General features: G+C 41.6%; 1 protein-coding gene across 1 annotated transcript in view; it reads right to left on the reverse strand.

The window, feature by feature from the left end:
* The window catches only part of LOC137271681 (probable glutamate receptor), a 44,345-nt gene that overhangs the window by 13,102 nt on the left and 4,559 nt on the right, over positions 1-26,684 (reverse strand). The window contains exons 2-3 of the mRNA XM_067804106.1: positions 25,384-25,565; positions 22,968-23,015 (exon numbers count right to left, since the gene is read on the reverse strand). Coding sequence (XP_067660207.1) covers positions 22,968-23,015; positions 25,384-25,565 — 230 coding nt within the window. The remainder of the gene's footprint in view (positions 1-22,967; positions 23,016-25,383; positions 25,566-26,684) is intronic.

A 26,684-nucleotide genomic window follows, 5' to 3' on the forward strand; every position in this document is an offset into this window, starting at 1 on the left:
TTTTATTCGTCACATGACTGTCATCAAAAATGGATTAATGCCTTTAAAATCTACATTTTAGGGAATTTGGACATGTTCTCTAGGCTGATGATACCAAATTGCATTTCAAACTTGTCATTAACATCCCAGTGTACTTGCTCAAGACTTCTATTTTTGACAGATTTTTAACTTTTTTATTCGTCACATGACTGTCACCAAAAATGGAATAATGCCTTTAAAATCTACATCTTAGGGAATTTGGACATGTTCTCTAGGCTGATGATACCAAATTGCACTTCAAACTTGTCATTAACTTTTCAATGTACTTGCTCAAGACTTCTATTTTTGACAGATTTTTAACTTTTTTATTCGTCACATGACTGTCACCAAAAATGGAATAATGCCTTTAAAATCTACATTTTAGGGAATTTGGACATGTTCTCTGGGCTGATGATACCAAATTGCACTTCAAACTTGTCATTAACTTTTCAATGTACTTGCTCAAGACTTCTATTTTTGACAGATTTTTAACTTTTTTATTCGTCACATGACTGTCATCAAAAATGGATTAATGCCTTTAAAATCTAAAATTTAGGTTATTTGGACATGTTCTCTGGGCTGATGATACCAAATTGCATTTCAAACTTGTCATTAACATCCCAGTGTACTTGCTCAAGACTTCTATTTTTGATAGATTTTTAACTTTTTTATTCGTCACATGACTGTCATCAAAAATGGATTAATGCCTTTAAAATCTACATTTTAGGGAATTTGGACATGTTCTCTAGGCTGATGATACCAAATTGCATTTCAAACTTGTCATTAACTTTTCAATGTACTTGCTCAAGACTTCTATTTTTGACAGATTTTTAACTTTTTTATTCGTCACATGACTGTCACCAAAAATGGAATAATGCCTTTAAAATCTACATTTTAGGGAATTTGGACATGTTCTCTGGGCTGATGATACCAAATTGCACTTCAAACTTGTCATTAACTTTTCAATGTACTTGCTCAAGACTTCTATTTTTGACAAATTTTTAACTTTTTTATTCGTCACATGACTGTCATCAAAAATGGATTAATGCCTTTAAAATCTAAAATTTAGGTTATTTGGACATGTTCTCTGGGCTGATGATACCAAATTGCATTTCAAACTTGTCATTAACATCCCAGTGTACTTGCTCAAGACTTCTATTTTTGACAGATTTTTAACTTTTTTATTCGTCACATGACTGTCACCAAAAATGGAATAATGCCTTTAAAATCTACATTTTAGGGAATTTGGACATGTTCTCTAGGCTGATGATACCAAATTGCACTTCAAACTTGTCATTAACTTTTCAATGTACTTGCTCAAGACTTCTATTTTTGACAGATTTTTAACTTTTTTATTCGTGACATGACTGTCATCAAAAATGGAATAATGCCTTTAAAATCTACAGTTTAGGGAATTTGGACATGTTCTCTGGGCTGATGATACCAAATTGCATTTCAAACTTGTCATTAACATCCCAGTGTACTTGCTCAAGACTTCTATTTTTGACAGATTTTTAACTTTTTTATTCGTCACATGACTGTCATCAAAAATGGATTAATGCCTTTAAAATCTACATTTTAGGGAATTTGGACATGTTCTCTGGGCTGATGATACCAAATTGCATTTCAAACTTGTCATTAACATCCCAGTGTACTTGCTCAAGACTTCTATTTTTGACAGATTTTTAACTTTTTTATTCGTCACATGACTGTCATCAAAAATGGATTAATGCCTTTAAAATCTACATTTTAGGGAATTTGGACATGTTCTCTAGGTTGATGATACCAAATTGCATTTCAAACTTGTCATTAACATCCCAGTGTACTTGCTCAAGACTTCTATTTTTGACAGATTTTTAACTTTTTTATTCGTCACATGACTGAGACCAAAAATGGATTAATGCCTTTAAAATCTACATTTTAGGGAATTTGGACATGTTCTCTGGGCTGATGATACCAAATTGCATTTCAAACTTGTCATTAACATCCCAGTGTACTTGCTCAAGACTTCTATTTTTGACAGATTTTTAACTTTTTTATTCGTCACATGACTGTCACCAAAAATGGAATAATGCCTTTAAAATCTACATTTTAGGGAATTTGGATATGTTCTCTGGGCTGATGATACCAAATTGCATTTCAAACTTGTCATTAACATCCCAGTGTACTTGCTCAAGACTTCTATTTTTGACAGATTTTTAACTTTTTTATTCGTGACATGACTGTCATCAAAAATGGATTAATGCCTTTAAAATCTAAAATTTAGGTTATTTGGACATGTTCTCTGGGCTGATGATACCAAATTGCATTTCAAACTTGTCATTAACTTTTCAATGTACTTGCTCAAGACTTCTATTTTTGACAGATTTTTAACTTTTTTATTCGTCACATGACTGTCATCAAAAATGGATTAATGCCTTTAAAATCTAAAATTTAGGTTATTTGGACATGTTCTCTGGGCTGATGATACCAAATTGCACTTCAAACTTGTCATTAACTTTTCAATGTACTTGCTCAAGACTTCTATTTTTGACAGATTTTTAACTTTTTTATTCGTCACATGACTGTCACCAAAAATGGAATAATGCCTTTAAAATCTACATTTTAGGGAATTTGGACATGTTCTCTGGGCTGATGATACCAAATTGCACTTCAAACTTGTCATTAACTTTTCAATGTACTTGCTCAAGACTTCTATTTTTGACAGATTTTTAACTTTTTTATTCGTCACATGACTGTCATCAAAAATGGATTAATGCCTTTAAAATCTAAAATTTAGGTTATTTGGACATGTTCTCTGGGCTGATGATACCAAATTGCATTTCAAACTTGTCATTAACATCCCAGTGTACTTGCTCAAGACTTCTATTTTTGACAGATTTTTAACTTTTTTATTCGTCACATGACTGTCATCAAAAATGGATTAATGCCTTTAAAATCTACATTTTAGGGAATTTGGACATGTTCTCTAGGCTGATGATACCAAATTGCATTTCAAACTTGTCATTAAGTTTTCAATGTACTTGCTCAAGACTTCTATTTTTGACAGATTTTTAACTTTTTTATTCGTCACATGACTGTCACCAAAAATGGAATAATGCCTTTAAAATCTACATTTTAGGGAATTTGGATATGTTCTCTGGGCTGATGATACCAAATTGCATTTCAAACTTGTCATTAACTTTTCAATGTACTTGCTCAAGACTTCTATTTTTGACAGATTTTTAACTTTTTTATTCGTCACATGACTGTCATCAAAAATGGATTAATGCCTTTAAAATCTAAAATTTAGGTTATTTGGACATGTTCTCTGGGCTGATGATACCAAATTGCATTTCAAACTTGTCATTAACATCCCAGTGTACTTGCTCAAGACTTCTATTTTTGACAGATTTTTAACTTTTTTATTCGTCACATGACTGTCATCAAAAATGGATTAATGCCTTTAAAATCTACATTTTAGGGAATTTGGACATGTTCTCTAGGCTGATGATACCAAATTGCACTTCAAACTTGTCATTAACTTTTCAATGTACTTGCTCAAGACTTCTATTTTTGACAGATTTTTAACTTTTTTATTCGTCACATGACTGTCATCAAAAATGGATTAATGCCTTTAAAATCTACAGTTTAGGGAATTTGGACATGTTCTCTGGGCTGATGATACCAAATTGCATTTCAAACTTGTCATTAACATCCCAGTGTACTTGCTCAAGACTTCTATTTTTGACAGATTTTTAACTTTTTTATTCGTCACATGACTGAGACCAGAAATGGAATAATGCCTTTAAAATCTACATTTTAGGGAATTTGGACATGTTCTCTAGGCTGATGATACCAAATTGCACTTCAAACTTGTCATTAACTTTTCAATGTACTTGCTCAAGACTTCTATTTTTGACAGATTTTTAACTTTTTTATTCGTCACATGACTGTCATCAAAAATGGATTAATGCCTTTAAAATCTACAGTTTAGGGAATTTGGACATGTTCTCTAGGCTGATGATACCAAATTGCATTTCAAACTTGTCATTAACATCCCAGTGTACTTGCTCAAGACTTCTATTTTTTACAGATTTTTAACTTTTTTATTCGTCACATGACTGTCATCAAAAATGGATTAATGCCTTTAAAATCTAAAATTTAGGTTATTTGGACATGTTCTCTGGGCTGATGATACCAAATTGCATTTCAAACTTGTCATTAACATCCCAGTGTACTTGCTCAAGACTTCTATTTTTTACAGATTTTTAACTTTTTTATTCGTCACATGACTGAGACCAGAAATGGAATAATGCCTTTAAAATCTACATTTTAGGGAATTTGGACATGTTCTCTAGGCTGATGATACCAAATTGCACTTCAAACTTGTCATTAACTTTTCAATGTACTTGCTCAAGACTTCTATTTTTGACAGATTTTTAACTTTTTTATTCGTCACATGCTTTTAAAATCAATGGCAAGTGGGTGCATGAATTACCCTAACTTAATGCTAAATCTATAAATTCAACAGTGCCGCTGCACTCAGTTCACAATGCTTCACTTGAGAGGAAGAGTAGACATCAACTGAATTCCAAGCTGTCTGCAAATTGTTGATCTGGACTAGGCGATCAACCCAACATGGAATGAATGGTGAACAACCTGTGAACATATGAAGTTAATCATTAATAGAAACATTTGGTTTTAATGTCATGATAACCTGAAGGGAGGAAAATATGAGAAAAATATAATGAATTTAACATCAAACATAAAAATGTTTTATTGGACAATTACGGCTAAAATCTGTCAGAAGCCTTTGAACTGTCAAATACATTTATTCTCTGAATGGAAAAATGACAAATATGTCATTAGCCATGCCACTACAGAGCCGAGGGAATTGTCTGATTGTTACTATGGCATATAGTATTGGTACTAAGGGTTCACAGAAAGCTGAGCATATACAGTGTTTCCAGAAATTATTGAGAAAATCTTTGTTTTTTTTCTAATGATGCTAAGATTGGAAAAAGGGCTTTCACTATGCACTAAACATACTAAATAAGGGAGACAACTCTTGAAGGCTTAGAAGGCAGCTCATTACGTCAAGAGTTATCTCCCTTGTCTGAGCAGACGGCTTCCTGTGTTGACATGGCAGAATTTACAGCAAGAGAGAAAAGAAAGCTCATTCTAGATGATTTTGAAAGTGGTGAGGCTGATGCTAAAGTGTTAGCTTGTAGACATGGTATTCCTCTGTCTACAGTATACAGAACTTTGAAGAATATTCAAACAGGAACCGGGATAGAGCACAAAGCAGGGGCAGGTCGGCCTAGGAAATTCAGTGTTGTGGATTGCCGAAGACTTGGGCAGATTGAGAGTAGGGGCAAATTGAAAAGTGTTGAGAACATCAGAAATTAAATGATTAGCAGAGGAAGTCCTCAGGTATGCAATGAAACAGTTAGGCAGGAATTACAGAGACTTAATTGGGTGAAAAAACGTGGAATTCCCTCGCCGTTGATGAAAGATGCACAAAAGGAAAAACGTTTAAACTGGTGTCGGGCTCATGAAAATCAAGATTGGGATAATGTTTTCTTTTCGGATGAAAGTTCTGTTTGGCTTTTCCCTAACTGTGTGAAAATTTGGACCAAAGATACTGTCAAACCTATCTACCAGCGACCAAAACATAGCCCGAAGTTTCACATGTGGGGTGGCATATCGGCTCGCGGAGTGACGCCATTGTGTGTTTTTACGGGAAACTTGACAAAAGAAAGATACGTTGACATTCTAAATGGTCACCTTCTTCAGACAGCACAAACATTGTATGAAGATGATTGGATTTTCCAGCATGATAATGACCCAAAGCACACTTCGCGCTACACAAAACAGTGGTTGTCGGGCGAAAATGTTCAGGTTTTAGACTTGCCCAGTTACAGCCCAGACCTAAACCCAATTGAGAATGTGTGGGGAGTCATGAAGGACAGAATAAACCAAAAGGGACTGAGAAATATTGAAGATATGAAGGCCGAGGTGGTCCAATATTGGGATACCATGTCACACGATTACCTACAAACTTTGATGGGTAGTGTGCCTAGGCGTATTCAGGCATGCATTGCTGAGCGAGGAGGTCTAACAAAGCACTAAAACAAGACTGAGACTGTAAAAGGATGATGTTTTAACATGTTTATGTAAGTAAAACACCAGAAGTTAATAAACGTAATGAGTTACATGACGCAACATGATTCTCAATAATTTCTGGGAATACTATACTGCCTCACCAGTGGAAACGTGCAAGTCAAATACATCTTTTCTGTGTATCTGTCTCAGTAATAATTACATCAACAATAATTTCCTTTATATCAGGCATCAGGAAGATGCTTCTGCATCTGTGACTAAAACTTTAGATATGACCATAAAAATCACATTTGATATCTCATATCAGATCACACATATTTTATTTGATATTTGTCAACTACCTTTCCCTGAGATAGGGAATATTGAGTTTGACTTATTGTTCCCATATCAAGGCATAACTGATTGTGATTACACTGCCATTTAGGAAGTGATCAGATGTAATGTATGTCATATTTGGGATTACACTTTCTTAGTAAAGTACAAATTCTACTACTTTTTTGGTTGAGTCCCACCTGGGACTTGAACCTGCACCCTAATCGCCAGCACACAAAGTCAGCTGTCTAGACGGATCAGCCACTGCGACTTCCTTACTTTTCTTTCTTGCAGGTTGTGCCTGAAATGTATCAATATCAATCATTAGGATCAATTGTATTTCACATGTTTTTGTTTATTTTTTGTTGTTGTTATCAAATGCCACACTCAACAATATCTAAGCTATATGGAGAGGTATAGTAATACATAATGTCATGTTTACCATTCTTTTTTTTATCTCACATTATGTGATTAATGTTAATAATGTTATAAAATTTACTGAAAATGAACAAGAGTAGAGAAACACATTCAGTGCAAAAGCCACAGATACTAATCCATATTTATTGACATGTTCATGTACCATGACTGGCTTAGCTATGGATGTGAAAAAATACATTTTAGGTACAAGGACATACTATTCAAAAACTGACACTTCCTTAAATGTATATTGTTCATTATATACAACAACAACAACAAAAAAAAAAGAAAGTGGGAACATCACAGAATTTGATAGTCATATATATACATAAACTGAATCATGGTGAAGTCATTTATACTCTTAGATAAATGTAAGTTTTTGTGCGCTTAATGGTCACTTTAAATATAATTCAATATTCGTTGAGTTTGAGTGAAAAGAAACATTGTCAAAAACAGCAAAAAACAAGGGTGTTGAAACACACCAGCACCAAGTTTGATTCAAACTCCCAAACACAACAGCCTAGTGCATGAAGAAGACAGACTTCCTTACAATGCACAGGTATTGGCAACAGGGCACTGGCAGTATATTTAGTGATAACATTTTTCTATCTCAACCTATATAATGTGTTGACTAAAGAAGAATGACTATTAATCATACATGTCCATGATAGTCCTGGCTGAAAAATGTGTTCCAAATAAAGCATGATTTGTACATTCCAAACCTTAGTACAAAAATACATGAGCATGATGATTACTGTTGACTTCTGCACTCCAAATAAGTTTAGCAAGCCTTAACTTACATAGCATGTGCATGTTGATGCTGCTGCACAACTTACAGTGTTGGACACTGACCAAAATGTGTCTATGATCCAATGCACCAGCCTACAGAAAAAGTCCGTTTGTCCTGCTGGATTGCTGAATTCAAATATCATTGCTTCCAAAAAGGAGGACTCTAAAAATACTTTACATCTAACCTATACACTTGTTGTTCTTCCAAATTATTGATGTTTTATATCTTGGAAAAGTGGTAATCAGCATCATGTCACAACTACAATGAAACAAGGGTCATCAGAAGCTGACATATTCCCCTGGCCCCCAAATATTTAAAAGAATAGTTACAGGGGGTATGGTAGGTGAGCTGGCTAAGGTGCCAGGCTAGTGACCCAGCGAGGTTGAGGTGTCAGGATCGAGCCCAACTGTGATCGGGTGTAAAGAACCTTGAAGTCAACTTTGTGTGCAGACTATTTGTGTTGCAGACCTCTAATGTACAGTGCACAACCCACAAATCCGTTGGCATATGACCAGATGGTGGCCAAATGGATACTGGCAAACTCCAGTACAGCAACATGCAGTGAACTTGGACTAAGTACTGTGACTATGTGTCCCAGTGTGCTGTTCAGATTGACATCCAGTGATCGAGGGAAACAATACCAGTGCCTTGGGCATGTACTAATGTGTGGATATGTGTGCTATATAAATATCCTATATCATGTCATGTCATGTCATATATCATATCATATCATATATCATATCATATATCATATCGTATCGTATCGTATCGCATCATATCATATCGCATCATACCGTATCGTATCATATCATATCATATCATATCATATCATATCATATCATATCTCACTTAAGGTTAAAAGTATAAATTATATCTGTAATCAGCAAAGTCACCATTTCAAGATCTGTATCATATATGTGTCAAGATCTGTTGAAAGATATGAAATGGTTTTTGAGTTGTGCTACCATGGTTTACTGACAGATATTTAGAAGTTTTTTGAGTTCTGCTCCGGAAACGAAACACACCTATAACTTTTGAGAAACATTTTGTCCTAAATGTTTCCACGGAAACCGAGATAATAATAAATCACAAGAGTCATAAGAAGATGACATATCCCCCCAGCCCCCACATATTTGAAAGGACAAATCATCTGACAGTTACTTAATGACTTTTTAGACTACGTTTGAATTGTTTCCATGGAAATCAAGAAAAATATAAACGCCATATATCTGTAAACAGAGAGGCACCACTTCAAGGTCCTCCATTTGATAACTCACACAAACCTGTAAACAGCAAAAGGCACCGCTTTACATTCTGACTGTCAAAAAAAAAATTTTGCAGAAAAATACTCAACGGTTTTTGAGTTCTGCTCCAGGAATGAACCCACTGCACCATTTGACTAAGACCAAAACGTTTCATAGAAAACCAAAAAAAATGCCAAAAATCTGTCACTAGCAACAGGCACAACCATAGGTTGAGATTACTGTATCTATCAATTTTGGTCTAAAATTATGAAACGTTTTTTGATTTATGCTCCGGAAACGAACTCCACCCTTCCCTTTTGAGACAAAGTCTGAATTGTATCCAGGAAAAAAAATGACAAAAATCTGTAAATAGCTAAAGGCACCACCAAAATGTATTTTTGGTATATCTACCACTTTTACTGTATAATATTGAACAGTTTTTGAGTTATGCTCTGGGAAGAAAATCATTATGGACAACCAGACGGACAGACAGATGAGGCAACTGAATGATACTTCAATACTTTCTCCTGTCCAACATATCCATAAAGAGGAGATTTGTTGCACTGAAATAGCTGTTAGAGACAAATTAGGTCTATTATAACCCTCAGGTAACATTATTTCAAAAATGCTTTGCAAAATGTATTTCTGCATTAATGAAGAATCTTTTATAATCAAACAGATACCATGGGATTTCACTCATTTGTCACAAAAGAAGGGGGGCATGTGATAGTTCCAAGCAAAGGCATATTTCGAATATCGAATAATGTTTAAACCTAAAAACTGGTAAGTACACAACTTCCTGTTCAGTAATGGTCAGTTGTTTGCCTTCCTATACTGACACATCAGAGTCTACTACATTAAAGGAATATGATTTTGATACTCATGACCTCATGTGATTGAGATTTAAAATTGCTTCAACAAACCCACATTTCACACATTCGTCAGTTTTTAAAAAAAATGAAGAAAACTTAAGGAGTTTATTGGTTACTCTTCTCAAAGTGAAAAAAAAAAAAACCCTCAGAAATACAAATCTAATGAATAAGGGTAAGTGAGTCATTAAATTTGATATTGAGACACAGCCTGGACCAGAAGACTTACTAAACATGGTATGTACCTACATGTCCAGTTGTGACAGCATCTAAAAGGTGGTAGAGGATATCAGTGCAAAATGAGGGTGCTTGATTACATACTGTCAACATTAGCCTAACTTGGATGTGAAGGCTTCTGATTATGCTGATTGTGCAAAGATACACCTCCCCTGTCACAACAAGTCTTTCTACAAGTTGAAAATGGTGTCAATATCATGTTAAATGTCAAATAGGAAATTAACAGCCATGAGACTACATACTTGTTTGAAAGTCAAAAATGAAAAAAGTGTTTTTCAAAAAGAAAACCATGTCTATTCATATGCCAAAAGGGTCAAACAGAATGAATGAATCATATGCAACATTGTTTAGTTCAATCAAAAGGGTTTGTGGCATGTTGTGCCAACAACAGTGAACACATTTCATACTCACAATACTCACATCTTGTGACTTTACACTGATAAGATTAACTCAGACACCCAAATAGTGGCAGAGGTGACTTTATCCTAATTTGTTGTCAAATTTATCGGTTCTATGAATTTAGAAACCAGGTAACAATGACTCGACAATGTGGGCTCTTGTCACTGATAGACCACAAAACAAAGCTGTGTTCAAATCTGGGCCACAAAACAATCCATTCCATTTAAAGTAACTATAGCTTCACGCCCAGTACTATGAAATCTGTCACTATTTGCCAAATGGTATCCATGGTAAAATATCAACAGGAAAGCATAAAAGTATGAATTATTAAAGTGTGTACTTGCCTTTACAGGTTGCTTAAAACTGAAGTGTTTTCCCACTAACTTCCACAGCAACATTATGTTTCATTGAAAAATATCCTTTCTTAACAGGCTGTTAACATGTTGCTGAAAAGTTATCACCATATTTTAGCAGTATTTACGAAAATATTCCGTGCAATAAGATTTAGTCATGGTACTTACTGAGCTATTCACCAATATGGCCTGTCAGTTCACTGCTGCTGATCATGTTTTTATATAAGATGGCAGAAGAGAATCATGGCAGTACAAATAGGTGTTTCCTCACAATTTACTCTATCGCCATTTCAGAATTCCTTGTCTCATTTGTGAATTAATGTATGTTTGTATCATGATACAGTAACCTCTGATATTTGATTGTGTGACTAGTTGATTGATTTTTGCGCTAGACTGATAGGGAATGGAGCAATTAATCACTTTTGTTAACATGCACTATTATGTATGATATAGATTGCTATTATGTTGATTGTGTGATATTGCCCTGACTAAGGTGAAAACATTTATGCAGTTCATAACTTTTTCTTTAATTTTCCTCTTATGTTACATCGCACAAGATTCTTGAGCTGTCCTCTAGTGTTGTGAAAAAACACTGCAAACAAAACAGAAATTGTTAATTCAATGCCCCGAACTGTGCACACTGATACTGATATACTGGCGATAACTGTTAGGAAGCAGTTACTATTTGACAGCCATACAGGCATGGAATGACCATCTCAATTTTGCTGTGTCCACTGTCAACAATGGTCACCCGAAGTTTCAATCTGAAACACTCTAAACAACCTTGAACTTGGGGTCAAATCATGGATGGGTGGAGTCAATACAATGTGCAGATTGTGGACCAAAAGAAATGTCAGTAAAGTTCAGCGTCTTTCATCTGATCTTTAATGAAAGCTATCACAAGTCACCCTGAAGAAATTGAGCCCAGACAGAACAGCCCATTTACACAAAACACTGTATTCTCCTCTTCCATTATATGCCGGGAGGATAATAATGAATAATGTTTCTCTGATGATACATCTGTATATCCGAAATGGGATCCCAAACTTTCGACTCCAGAAAACCGTTAGCAAAACCCACTCAAACCCATCAATTCGTCGAGCAAATGACGTTAGTGCCACATCAGGTTTTGCATGTGCAATCGTTCATGTGATCTTTGCATCGAAGTTTTCCTCATTTGCACATGTTTGCATTGGCCTCAAGAAGTGAAACAAGAGTCATCAGAAGATGACATATCCATCCGGCCCCCACATGTTTGAAAGGACAAATAATCTGAGAGTTACTCATTGTTTTTATAGACTAAGTTTGAATTGTTTCCATGGAAATCATGAAAATTATAAATGCCATAGATCTGTAACCAGCAAAGTCACAATTTCAAGACATGTCTGATATATCTCCCAAGATCTGTTGAAAGATATGAAATGGTTTTCGAGTTGAGCCCTGGTAACAAAGCCCACCCTTCCATTTTGAGAGAAGTTTGAGAGTTCTGCTCTGGAAATAAAACACACCTTTCACTTTTCAGGCAAGGTCCAAAGTGTTTCCATGATCACAAGATCCTATACATAGCAAAAGGTACCACTATAGGTTCTGATTGATATATCTACCAAGTTTTGCAGAAAAAACACTGAACGGTTTTTCAGTTCTGCTCCGGAAATGAATACCATCCCCCCATTTCGAGACTAAGTCTGAAATGTTTCCATGGAAACCGAGAAAATAATACATCACAAGATCCTGTACATGACAAAAGGCACCACTTCAGGCTCTGACTGATATATCTACCAAGTTTTGCAGAAAAATACCACATGGTTTTTGAGTTCTGTTCCGGAAACGAAGCCCACCCAATCATAAAACTAACACCAAAATGTTCCATGTAAAAAAAAAAAAATATAAATGCCAAAAATCTGTAAATAGCAAAAGGCACAACCATTGGCTGAGATTACCATATCTATCAAGTTTGGTCTAAAAATATTGAATGGTTTCTGAGTTATGTTTCGGAAACAAAATGATTACGGATGGACGGACAGACGAGGCGTCAACTATATCCCCCCACATTACATGACGGGGGGATAAAAAACACCTTTAAACCACAGTTCTAACGATATTTTAAATGGCACGACTGTGCAACATGAATGTGCCGTTGGCATGTGAAAAGCGAGAAGATCAGCTATTGACGTCGCAAGAGCAATGGGATGCAGATATCGTACTGTGTATGACTTGAGAGGTCATCTACAAAAAAACTGGCACCGCTTCTGATTGCAAAAGGTCAGGTTGTCCATGTGTGACGACACAAGCAGAAGACCGTCAGATCATCCTATGTCACCTACGTGACAGATTTCTGCTGGCTACATGAACCAGGGCTGAGATGTTAAGAGGTCGACTGTCCTCACGAACCATTTGGAATCATATGCAGGCAGCCAGTCTCCATTCTCAACCTCCATATTGTGACTTGACATTCTGTATACCCATGTTTTGGAAAGGAGGTGTAGCCTAATGGAACTGATTGTGGCACTGTCAGTGTATTGAGTACATCACTCAGTTCTCAGCGATGAAATAATAACAATTTAATCACCTTACCATCTCTTGTTCTTTCATAGTGCCCTAAAGAAAGAATATTTCTTTTTTGACTCAGCATGCTTAAAAACTTCTCTCCACACATTCTGCAGAAGTCATCAGACTAGAAAAGAAGCAACTAAATATTAGAAATTAGTTGTAATTACTGCATGGATACAAAATTTCAAGAACACAAAATTCTTACACAAAATCATCAAATCACAAATGTCAGATGATTCGGTCAGCACTGAAGGCTGTACACAATGCATTTCAAGAACAGGCCCAGCAAAAAGAAGATGCGTTTCATTTCCTACCAGTCCCAGAGTTGCTTAGGGCTGGATGAAGCTCTCCTGGGGCTGCTGGCTGCAGGTCCAAGGTACACTCTGACTGTCTGCCTGACATGCCAAGAAAGTGGCCAAAGTGGGCTGGGATGAGAGAGAAAATGAATGAAATGTTGAGTCAAGAGGGCATTGCACATGGTAAAAGGGATGCGGTGGGGTCTCTGCACAAGACAAAGCAACCAAGAGGGTACAGAGAGGGTCCTAAAGCGCCGAGAGTGCGGAAAGTGGTGACTGAAAAGAGAGAGAGAGTGAATGAAATATTTGGTCTACAGAGGTCTGTACAGGCTCCAAATGATCAGGGGAATGGTCTGCACCAGCCACAATCAACCATGAGGGGCCAGGTAGGGGGCAAGACTTCAACCGGAGCTTAAGACCTTGTCGGAACTTAAGGCCTGGTAGACGAGGTCTTAACCTCCGACAGGGTCTTAAGTTCCGACTGGTCCTTTTCTCAAATCGTAGGGGAAAATGAAGATGCTTTTCATGTCCTACCAGTCTCTTGGGGTGCCTGGGGCTGGATGGATCTCCCCTGAGCACCTGCCACCACCTGTCATCTGCCCGCTGACTGTTCGCCATGAAGCGCCGAGAGTGCGGAAAGTGGTGACTGAAAAGAGAGAGAGAGTGAATGAAATATTTGGTCTACAGAGGTCTGTACAGGCTCCAAGTGATCAGGGGAATGGTCTGCACCAGCCACAATCAACCATGAGGGGCCAGGTAGGGGGCAAGACTTCAACCGGAGCTTAAGACCTTGTCGGAACTTAAGGCCTGGTAGACGAGGTCTTAAGCTCCGACAGGGTCTTAAGTTCCGACTGGTCCTTTTCTCAAATCGTAGGGGAAAATGAAGATGCTTTTCATGTCCTACCAGTCTCTTGGGGTGCCTGGGGCTGGATGGATCTCCCCTGAGCACCTGCCACCACCTGTCATCTGCCCGCTGACTGTTCGCCATGAAGCGCCGAGAGTGCGGAAAGGGGTGACTGAAAAGAGAGAGAGAGTGAATGAAATATTTGGTCTACAGAGGTCTGTACAGGCTCCAAGTGATCAGGGGAATGGTCTGCACCAGCCACAATCAACCATGAGGGGCCAGGTAGGGGGCAAGACTTCAACCAGGACTGAAGACCTTTTCAGAGTTAAAATATTTAAATATTTAAACTCAAACAGGGTCTTAAGTTCCGACTGGTCCTTTTCTGAAAAGGTAGGGCAAAATGAAGATGCTTTTCATGTCCTACCAGTCTCTTGGGGTGCCTGGGGCTGGATGGATCTCCCCTGAGCACCTGCCACCACCTGTCATCTGCCCGCTGACTGTTCGCCATGAAGCGCCGAGAGTGCGAAAAGGGGTGACTGAAAAGAGAGAGAGAGTGAATGAAATATTTGGTCTACAGAGGTCTGTACAGGCTCCAAGTGATCAGGGGAATGGTCTGCACCAGCCACAATCAACCATGAGGGGCCAGGTAGGGGGCAAGACTTCAACCGGAGCTTAAGACCTTGTCGGAACTTAAGGCCTGGTAGACGAGGTCTTAAGCTCCGACAGGGTCTTAAGTTCCGACTGGTCCTTTTCTCAAATCGTAGGGGAAAATGAAGATGCTTTTCATGTCCTACCAGTCTCTTGGGGTGCCTGGGGCTGGATGGATCTCCCCTGAGCACCTGCCACCACCTGTCATCTGCCCGCTGACTGTTCGCCATGAAGCGCCGAGAGTGCGGAAAGGGGTGACTGAAAAGAGAGGGAGAGTGAATGAAATATTTGGTCTACAGAGGTCTGTACAGGCTCCAAGTGATCAGGGGAATGGTCTGCACCAGCCACAATCAACCATGAGGGGCCAGGTAGGGGGCAAGACTTCAACCGGAGCTTAAGACCTTGTCGGAACTTAAGGCCTGGTAGCCGAGGTCTTAACCTCCGACAGGGTCTTAAGTTCCGACTGGTCCTTTTCTCAAATCGTAGGGGAAAATGAAGATGCTTTTCATGTCCTACCAGTCTCTTGGGGTGCCTGGGGCTGGATGGATCTCCCCTGAGCACCTGCCACCACCTGTCATCTGCCCGCTGACTATTCGCCATGAAGCGCCGAGAGTGCGGAAAGGGGTGACTGAAAAGAGAGGGAGAGTGAATGAAATATTTGGTCTACAGAGGTCTGTACAGGCTCCAAGTGATCAGGGGAATGGTCTGCACCAGCCACAATCAACCATGAGGGGCCAGGTAGGGGGCAAGACTTCAACCGGAGCTTAAGACCTTGTCGGAACTTAAGGCCTGGTAGACGAGGTCTTAAGCTCCGACAGGGTCTTAAGTTCCGACTGGTCCTTTTCTCAAATCGTAGGGGAAAATGAAGATGCTTTTCATGTCCTACCAGTCTCTTGGGGTGCCTGGGGCTGGATGGATCTCCCCTGAGCACCTGCCACCACCTGTCATCTGCCCGCTGACTGTTCGCCATGAAGCGCCGAGAGTGCGGAAAGGGGTGACTGAAAAGAGAGAGAGAGTGAATGAAATATTTGGTCTACAGAAGGCTGTACAGGCTCCAAGTGATCAGGGGAATGGTCTGCACCAGCCACAATCAACCATGAGGGGCCAGGTAGGGGGCAAGACTTCAACCAGGACTGAAGACCTTTTCAGAGTTAAAATATTTAAATATTTAAACTCAAACAGGGTCTTAAGTTCCGACTGGTCCTTTTCTGAAAAGGTAGGGCAAAATGAAGATGCTTTTCATGTCCTACCAGTCTCTTGGGGTGCCTGGGGCTGGATGGATCTCCCCTGAGCACCTGCCACCACCTGTCATCTGCCCGCTGACTGTTCGCCATGAAGCGCCGAGAGTGCGGAAAGGGGTGACTGAAAAGAGAGAGAGAGTGAATGAAATATTTGGTCTACAGAGGTCTGTACAGGCTCCAAGTGATCAGGGGAATGGTCTGCACCAGCCACAATCAACCATGAGGGGCCAGGTAGGGGGCAAGACTTCAACCGGAGCTTAAGACCTTGTCGGAACTTAAGGCCTGGTAGACGAGGTCTTAAGCTCCGACAGGGTCTTAAGTTCCGACTGGTCCTTTTCTCAAATCGTAGGGGAAAATGAAGATGCTTTTCATGTCCTACCAGTCTCTTGGGGTGCCTGGGGCTGGATGGATCTCCCCTGAGCACCTGCCACCACCTGTCATCTGCCCGCTGACTGTTCGCCATGAAGCGCCGAGAGTGCGGAAAGGGGTGACTGAAAAGAGAGGGAGAGTGAATGAAATATTTGGTCTACAGAGGTCTGTACAGGCTCCAAGTGATCAGGGGAATGGTCTGCACCAGCCACAATCAACCATGAGGGGCCAGGTAGGGGGCAAGACTTCAACCGGAGCTTAAGACCTTGTCGGAACTTAAGGCCTGGTAGCCGAGGTCTTAACCTCCGACAGGGTCTTAAGTTCCGACTGGTCCTTTTCTGAAATCGTAGGGGAAAATGAAGATGCTTTTCATGTCCTACCAGTCTCTTGGGGTGCCTGGGGCTGGATGGATCTCCCCTGAGCACCTGCCACCACCTGTCATCTGCCCGCTGACTGTTCGCCATGAAGCGCCGAGAGTGCGGAAAGTGGTGACTGAAAAGAGAGAGAGAGTGAATGAAATATTTGGTCTACAGAGGTCTGTACAGGCTCCAAGTGATCAGGGGAATGGTCTGCACCAGCCACAATCAACCATGAGGGGCCAGGTAGGGGGCAAGACTTCAACCAGGACTGAAGACCTTTTCAGAGTTAAAATATTTAAATATTTAAACTCAAACAGGGTCTTAAGTTCCGACTGGTCCTTTTCTGAAAAGGTAGGGCAAAATGAAGATGCTTTTCATGTCCTACCAGTCTCTTGGGGTGCCTGGGGCTGGATGGATCTCCCCTGAGCACCTGCCACCACCTGTCATCTGCCCGCTGACTGTTCGCCATGAAGCGCCGAGAGTGCGAAAAGGGGTGACTGAAAAGAGAGAGAGAGTGAATGAAATATTTGGTCTACAGAGGTCTGTACAGGCTCCAAGTGATCAGGGGAATGGTCTGCACCAGCCACAATCAACCATGAGGGGCCAGGTAGGGGGCAAGACTTCAACCGGAGCTTAAGACCTTGTCGGAACTTAAGGCCTGGTAGACGAGGTCTTAAGCTCCGACAGGGTCTTAAGTTCCGACTGGTCCTTTTCTCAAATCGTAGGGGAAAATGAAGATGCTTTTCATGTCCTACCAGTCTCTTGGGGTGCCTGGGGCTGGATGGATCTCCCCTGAGCACCTGCCACCACCTGTCATCTGCCCGCTGACTGTTCGCCATGAAGCGCCGAGAGTGCGGAAAGGGGTGACTGAAAAGAGAGAGAGAGTGAATGAAATATTTGGTCTACAGAAGGCTGTACAGGCTCCAAGTGATCAGGGGAATGGTCTGCACCAGCCACAATCAACCATGAGGGGCCAGGTAGGGGGCAAGACTTCAACCAGGACTGAAGACCTTTTCAGAGTTAAAATATTTAAATATTTAAACTCAAACAGGGTCTTTAGTTCCGACTGGTCCTTTTCTCAAATCGTAGGGGAAAATGAAGATGCTTTTCATGTCCTACCAGTCTCTTGGGGTGCCTGGGGCTGGATGGATCTCCCCTGAGCACCTGCCACCACCTGTCATCTGCCCGCTGACTATTCGCCATGAAGCGCCGAGAGTGCGGAAAGGGGTGACTGAAAAGAGAGGGAGAGTGAATGAAATATTTGGTCTACAGAGGTCTGTACAGGCTCCAAGTGATCAGGGGAATGGTCTGCACCAGCCACAATCAACCATGAGGGGCCAGGTAGGGGGCAAGACTTCAACCGGAGCTTAAGACCTTGTCGGAACTTAAGGCCTGGTAGACGAGGTCTTAAGCTCCGACAGGGTCTTAAGTTCCGACTGGTCCTTTTCTCAAATCGTAGGGGAAAATGAAGATGCTTTTCATGTCCTACCAGTCTCTTGGGGTGCCTGGGGCTGGATGGATCTCCCCTGAGCACCTGCCACCACCTGTCATCTGCCCGCTGACTGTTCGCCATGAAGCGCCGAGAGTGCGGAAAGGGGTGACTGAAAAGAGCGAGAGAGTGAATGAAATATTTGGTCTACAGAAGGCTGTACAGGCTCCAAGTGATCAGGGGAATGGTCTGCACCAGCCACAATCAACCATGAGGGGCCAGGTAGGGGGCAAGACTTCAACCAGGACTGAAGACCTTTTCAGAGTTAAAATATTTAAATATTTAAACTCAAACAGGGTCTTAAGTTCCGACTGGTCCTTTTCTGAAAAGGTAGGGCAAAATGAAGATGCTTTTCATGTCCTACCAGTCTCTTGGGGTGCCTGGGGCTGGATGGATCTCCCCTGAGCACCTGCCACCACCTGTCATCTGCCCGCTGACTGTTCGCCATGAAGCGCCGAGAGTGCGGAAAGGGGTGACTGAAAAGAGAGAGAGAGTGAATGAAATATTTGGTCTACAGAGGTCTGTACAGGCTCCAAGTGATCAGGGGAATGGTCTGCACCAGCCACAATCAACCATGAGGGGCCAGGTAGGGGGCAAGACTTCAACCGGAGCTTAAGACCTTGTCGGAACTTAAGGCCTGGTAGACGAGGTCTTAAGCTCCGACAGGGTCTTAAGTTCCGACTGGTCCTTTTCTGAAATCGTAGGGGAAAATGAAGATGCTTTTCATGTCCTACCAGTCTCTTGGGGTGCCTGGGGCTGGATGGATCTCCCCTGAGCACCTGCCACCACCTGTCATCTGCCCGCTGACTGTTCGCCATGAAGCGCCGAGAGTGCGGAAAGGGGTGACTGAAAAGAGAGGGAGAGTGAATGAAATATTTGGTCTACAGAGGTCTGTACAGGCTCCAAGTGATCAGGGGAATGGTCTGCACCAGCCACAATCAACCATGAGGGGCCAGGTAGGGGGCAAGACTTCAACCGGAGCTTAAGACCTTGTCGGAACTTAAGGCCTGGTAGCCGAGGTCTTAACCTCCGACAGGGTCTTAAGTTCCGACTGGTCCTTTTCTGAAATCGTAGGGGAAAATGAAGATGCTTTTCATGTCCTACCAGTCTCTTGGGGTGCCTGGGGCTGGATGGATCTCCCCTGAGCACCTGCCACCACCTGTCATCTGCCCGCTGACTATTCGCCATGAAGCGCCGAGAGTGCGGAAAGGGGTGACTGAAAAGAGAGGGAGAGTGAATGAAATATTTGGTCTACAGAGGTCTGTACAGGCTCCAAGTGATCAGGGGAATGGTCTGCACCAGCCACAATCAACCATGAGGGGCCAGGTAGGGGGCAAGACTTCAACCGGAGCTTAAGACCTTGTCGGAACTTAAGGCCTGGTAGACGAGGTCTTAAGCTCCGACAGGGTCTTAAGTTCCGACTGGTCCTTTTCTGAAATCGTAGGGGAAAATGAAGATGCTTTTCATGTCCTACCAGTCTCTTGGGGTGCCTGGGGCTGGATGGATCTCCCCTGAGCACCTGCCACCACCTGTCATCTGCCCGCTGACTGTTCGCCATGAAGCGCCGAGAGTGCGGAAAGGGGTGACTGAAAAGAGAGAGAGAGTGAATGAAATATTTGGTCTACAGAGGTCTGTACAGGCTCCAAGTGATCAGGGGAATGGTCTGCACCAGCCACAATCAACCATGAGGGGCCAGGTATGGGGCAAGACTTCAACCGGAGCTTAAGACCTTGTCGGAACTTAAGGCCTGGTAGACGAGGTCTTAAGCTCCGACAGGGTCTTAAGTTCCGACTGGTCCTTTTCTCAAATCGTAGGGGAAAATGAAGATGCTTTTCATGTCCTACCAGTCTCTTGGGGTGCCTGGGGCTGGATGGATCTCCCCTGAGCACCTGCCACCACCTGTCATCTGCCCGCTGACTGTTCGCCATGAAGCGCCGAGAGTGCGGAAAGTGGTGACTGAAAAGAGAGAGAGAGTGAATGAAATATTTGGTCTACAGAGGTCTGTACAGGCTCCAAGTGATCAGGGGAATGGTCTGCACCAGCCACAATCAACCATGAGGGGCCAGGTAGGGGGCAAGACTTCAACCAGGACTGAAGACCTTTTCAGAGTTAAAATATTTAAATATTTAAACTCAAACAGGGTCTTAAGTTCCGACTGGTCCTTTTCTGAAAAGGTAGGGCACAATGAAGATGCTTTTCATGTCCTACCAGTCTCTTGGGGTGCCTGGGGCTGTTAGGATCTCCCCTGAGCACCTGCCACCACCTGTCATCTGCCCGCTGACTGTTCGCCATGAAGCGCCGAGAGTGCGGAAAGGGGTGACTGAAAAGAGAGAGAGAGTGAATGAAATATTTGGTCTACAGAGGTCTGTACAGGCTCCAAGTGATCAGGGGAATGGTCTGCACCAGCCACAATCAACCATGAGGGGCCAGGTAGGGGGCAAGACTTCAACCGGAGCTTAAGACCTTGTCGGAACTTAAGGCCTGGTAGACGAGGTCTTAAGCTCCGACAGGGTCTTAAGTTCCGACTGGTCCTTTTCTGAAATCGTAGGGGAAAATGAAGATGCTTTTCATGTCCTACCAGTCTCTTGGGGTGCCTGGGGCTGGATGGATCTCCCCTGAGCACCTGCCACCACCTGTCATCTGCCCGCTGACTATTCGCCATGAAGCGCCGAGAGTGCGGAAAGGGGTGACTGAAAAGAGAGGGAGAGTGAATGAAATATTTGGTCTACAGAGGTCTGTACAGGCTCCAAGTGATCAGGGGAATGGTCTGCACCAGCCACAATCAACCATGAGGGGCCAGGTAGGGGGCAAGACTTCAACCGGAGCTTAAGACCTTGTCGGAACTTAAGGCCTGGTAGCCGAGGTCTTAACCTCCGACAGGGTCTTAAGTTCCGACTGGTCCTTTTCTCAAATCGTAGGGGAAAATGAAGATGCTTTTCATGTCCTACCAGTCTCTTGGGGTGCCTGGGGCTGGATGGATCTCCCCTGAGCACCTGCCACCACCTGTCATCTGCCCGCTGACTGTTCGCCATGAAGCGCCGAGAGTGCGGAAAGGGGTGACTGAAAAGAGAGGGAGAGTGAATGAAATATTTGGTCTACAGAGGTCTGTACAGGCTCCAAGTGATCAGGGGAATGGTCTGCACCAGCCACAATCAACCATGAGGGGCCAGGTAGGGGGCAAGACTTCAACCGGAGCTTAAGACCTTGTCGGAACTTAAGGCCTGGTAGCCGAGGTCTTAACCTCCGACAGGGTCTTAAGTTCCGACTGGTCCTTTTCTGAAATCGTAGGGGAAAATGAAGATGCTTTTCATGTCCTACCAGTCTCTTGGGGTGCCTGGGGCTGGATGGATCTCCCCTGAGCACCTGCCACCACCTGTCATCTGCCCGCTGACTGTTCGCCATGAAGCGCCGAGAGTGCGGAAAGTGGTGACTGAAATGGGAGAGAGACTGAATGAAATATTTGGTCTACAGAAGGCTGTATAGGCTCCAAGTGATCAGGGATTACCAAGATTGTCAAGAAGGGATAAAAATAATTCCATAAATACTACGAAATTGTTGATATTTAAGTGATTTCCAGTTATGAAAGAAATATAAATGACATTTAAGAGTGAATAGGTGTGCTGTCTTTAACAACAACCTCTACACAATGGTATTCTAGAGAGAACTGGCCTCTTGCACACATATTAACTGGTGAAGGTTTTGGTATAGTGGTTATTTTTTATGCTTTATATTTAATTTGGCTTCATAACAGAAACTATTACACTTTAAAAGAATTTATCTGTCCACTTCACTTACAAGACCAAAATTGCAGAAGAATGAGTTGTCATTCTAGGAAAAATTGGGGATATATATATTTCCTTTTATTTTTCAAAATGTGAACTAGCACATAGCGTGAGTAGCATTGCTTCGGCCTGGGTAACCTGCCTTACATCAGTGCACTATCAGAGTTGACCCACTTTTGACATGCGCGGAAATAGCCTAATTAGGTGTGGCAATATGCATCGCATAAGTATTACGTCGGCTGACAATATATTTTACTGTGTATGGAAGGATTGCAATGAAAAGTTAGGACTGGGCTGAGACATGGCATAGTCTAATGTCAGCCAGTGGATGTTTTCGAGATGGCTTTGGAAATCGCTTCAGCTCAGCCAATGCTACCTGTAGGAAGCTGCGTCTAAAAAAATCAAAAGCACATCATATTGAATAAACGGCACATATACTAAATACTTACACATATCTCGTATGCATCTTGTGGTTGAGACATTGCATAACGCAAAGAGACCTGTCATTGAGACATGTATTCTATCCTTAGTTCAACAGAAACCATTGTCGCCCATATGTGACGTAGCACATAAGCCCCGCCCACTAATGATTATTCATGTTCAATCGGGACTTAAGACCTGTCGGGGTTTAAGGGCCGCACACACGTGACACAAGTCGACCGAGGAGTTGGACTTTGTATCGCAGAATCGAGACTGGTGAAAGAAACATTTTATTACGTGTCTGTGGATGGTAAAAACCCTGCGTTACTACATACTGGCTTCCGGGACCTGGTGCGTTGGCGCATTATGAGTGTGAAGCGCCAAAGCAGCAGAAGGAGAACAAAATGAGAACAATTAGTGAGAGTAAGAATGATGTCGTCTTTATCTTAAAATTTAACCTTTGAAAGAATCATGGGGCCTGTAAGTAAACGGCGAAATGCAAGACGGGGCCCAGTTTACTTCTGGTACCAGATTTCCGTTGACAAGCGTATAGTCCGTTGACAAGCGTAAAGTCAACAACCATTCCTGGTTCCAAATTGCACGACTGCCAAATCTGACTTTATCAGATCGGACCAAACATACAAACATGCTTGCTGTCGCAGCTGTCAACAGCCGTAATAGTTCGCCAATTTAGCAAAGTATGTTAATCTTCCAGGGATTATCGGTTCCGCAGATTGACAACCCTGAGACCATTCGAAAAGATATGCAACGTTGTTTGTAACCGGAAGTACTAAGGTCTCGCGAAGTTCCGTGACTCACATACGGGCCCTATTGTGATCCCATAGTACCTTCTGATATTATAACATTGCAAGAATACTAGTATGGGGTACTTACAGAATGACATCTCGTCTATGAGATGAACAGAGAACATATTTTTCACAAAAAATGGTTCCTAAATTATATTCATAAAATGTCATAAAATAGAGTTCAAAGACTTTCTTCATTATCACATACTAAAATAAGAATCTAGACTTGCCAGGCATGCCATTCTTTCATGGACTGTATGACTTGATTCTGAGTGTGTATAACAGACTGGGATACCGGGAACCAACCTTACTGTTTACATCCGGGTTACCATTGTTTCGCAGTTTATGTTTCCAAAGAGTAACAGTTCTCGGCTACGTCATTTCTGAGTGAGTGAGTGAGTGAGACGTTTTCAGTAACAATCCAGCAATATCACGGAGGGGACCCTATAATTGAACATCACACACTGTGCCCATGTGATGAATCGACGCCTTTTCTAGACTCGGATACGAACATTAAACAAAATAAACATTTTCTTGATGCTTTATCTTGCCAGGACACGGGCCTACTGTAATATTTCACCCTGATATATCTGCAAATAAAAATATTTTACAAATTGTAGTCGTTCCTCCGTAAAGTTCAAAGGGTCGGGGAGGCAGGGTAGCCAAGTAGTTCGGCTAGTAATGCCGAAGACCCGGGTTAGATTCCCCACATGGGTACAATTTCTTGTGCCCCCCCACCAGAATTATACTGGAATATTACTAAAGGCGGTGTGGTAGCAACGTCATAACCATGCGCAACGAATATTACTATTTAATTTCTTGACACGTTTCCGTAATTCATAACTACGGTAGAATTTGACTAGCGTGGAGAATGGCAGTGTGGTGGAATTTGCGCTTGTCGTTTCTTCCCGTGTTCTGATCGACCCGAGCCTGGGGTTAGATTTGCTTATTTGCATAGTAAACAAATGTGTGGTGCGGTCCTGTACTTAATGTATCTCATATTTTAAAAATTATGCCATATATTAGATGAAAAGTAAAACAATAAATGCAAAATTTGGTGTTAATAATACCAAAATCGACATACAATTGTTTTTTTAGCAGGTCAGTTTCGGTTGAGAAGAACGACAAAACGGATGCTGTTTTTGGTGTTGACAAAATGACAGATGCACAGCTAAAACAGAAACAACGGAAAGTGGATTTTCAGGGCATTTTGAGCCCCACACATCTAACTTGGTCATTCATTCAAATATGCTCATACTATCTTGATGGAAATCTGTTTTCTCAGCGGTTCGTATCTATATTTATTATCCATACAGTGAAACATAAGCGAGTACACAAAACTCATATGTTGCACGCGTGTAATGAAATCATATGTTGCACGCGTGCAATGAAATCATATGTTGCACGCGTGTTGTCCGATCATGACCTCCATGTCCCCATTGGAATGTGGAACTACATTTTTCATTCATAACTTTTTACTACAAATTTACTACGAATGTTCAAAAACGAAACAAAGCAATGAAATGCTATCAAACACAAAACGTTACAAACAATTTTTCACACACCGTGTTCATTGATGTGGGATTTCAACACTCTGCGAAAAGCAGAGAGTCCTCACTCTGTAGGCAGTTTCACCGTAGTTTCTGTCAATTTATGCTGACGAGCAATAAACAGAATGCTAAACTCGCTTCCGCGAAATACCATTTCTATTAAACGCGTTAGAAATTTAGTATCAAACTCGCTTTTGCTCGTTTGACACCAAATCATCAACGAGTTTGATGAAAATGGTTTACAAGGAAGGTCGTTTAGTATCCTCTATATACTTCTTGACGTACCAGCTCGTTAAATACTGAAACAGCGGAAGTGACGTGACAGAAGAGAAGGACATTGAGACGAGGCTCCAGCATCGCCTCCGTATCTACCAGGATTGTCCGCAGATTCTCTTCCGTAAAGGAGTCGATGTTGTAGTCCATGACGGAAATACCTGATGCTTCCAACGGGCGGCCGAAGTGTACATCTGAAATATACACAGAGAACTTAAATCAAGCACGCCTTGTATTTTTTGCAATGATAGCTTTTCAACACATTCATAGAACTGCTCGTGGTGACCACGATGGGAAAAGATGGGGTTTCTAACTCGTATGTTTCTTTGAATCATAATAAAAAAACAAATTGAATGGAATCAATGTTGTTGTTATGGTAACAACTCATTGAAAATAAAACACCGATTTTCATACAAAATGCAAAAAAGTATGTACATGTATGGCCCTGGAAAGTAATTCTGAATTTCTTGGTGAATGGGAACATGAAACTTTCATTTCTAATGTCTTACACGATTCAAGGTCAGTAGCAAGTGTAACCTCTCTGTGGCTGTAAGACAGCCGGCACTCTCATCCTCATACCCCTGTCAGCCTCCTGATTCTTCTGAAGGGGCAGCCTACTCCACTCCTCACGTAAAGCTTCAAACTGGGCCACTTCACTTCCAACTGGGCCAGGTTCTGTACAGGGGTCTCTTTCTTGCACACGACGACCAATCATGTCCCAGATATACTCCAAAGGGTTACAATCGGGGATCATTCTATCGTGAGATAGGAGGGGGTGCTTAACTAAGTTCTTTGTGTACATATTACGCATGACAAGTACGTAGTGTATGCATGGTGGTACATTCGCTTCATGCTTTGATTGGTATCTGGGACGAAGAATGCTTAACGGTATGATACAAGCCGGCATTGGTTATCCACCAGTGGACACATTCACATGTACATTCTTCTTAATTCCCCTCAGTGAAAGGGGCGGTGGGACAGCCAAGTGGTTAAAACATTCGCTCGTCATACCGGACCTGGCCATGGGTTCGATTCCCCAATGTACACAATGCGTGAAACATATATATGGTGTCACCAGCTTGGACGTTGCTGAAATATTGCTGAAAGATGCGTAATACCGTACTCACTATTGTAGTGAAAGAGACTATGAAAAATATGTGCATTTACGCTGGCAATTGGGAAACTATCAGTCCCACTGTCCTCTGTTATTGTGTGCTACAGTTCTGCTTTATGAAATTGGCCCTGGCGTCATTACCTGTACTAAGATATGCCACAGTACGTTAAGGAATGTTGGTTCCGAGATTGAAGGTCAT

This window comes from Haliotis asinina, chromosome 2, assembly GCF_037392515.1.
Source record: "Haliotis asinina isolate JCU_RB_2024 chromosome 2, JCU_Hal_asi_v2, whole genome shotgun sequence".
Lineage (NCBI taxonomy): Eukaryota > Metazoa > Mollusca > Gastropoda > Lepetellida > Haliotidae > Haliotis > Haliotis asinina.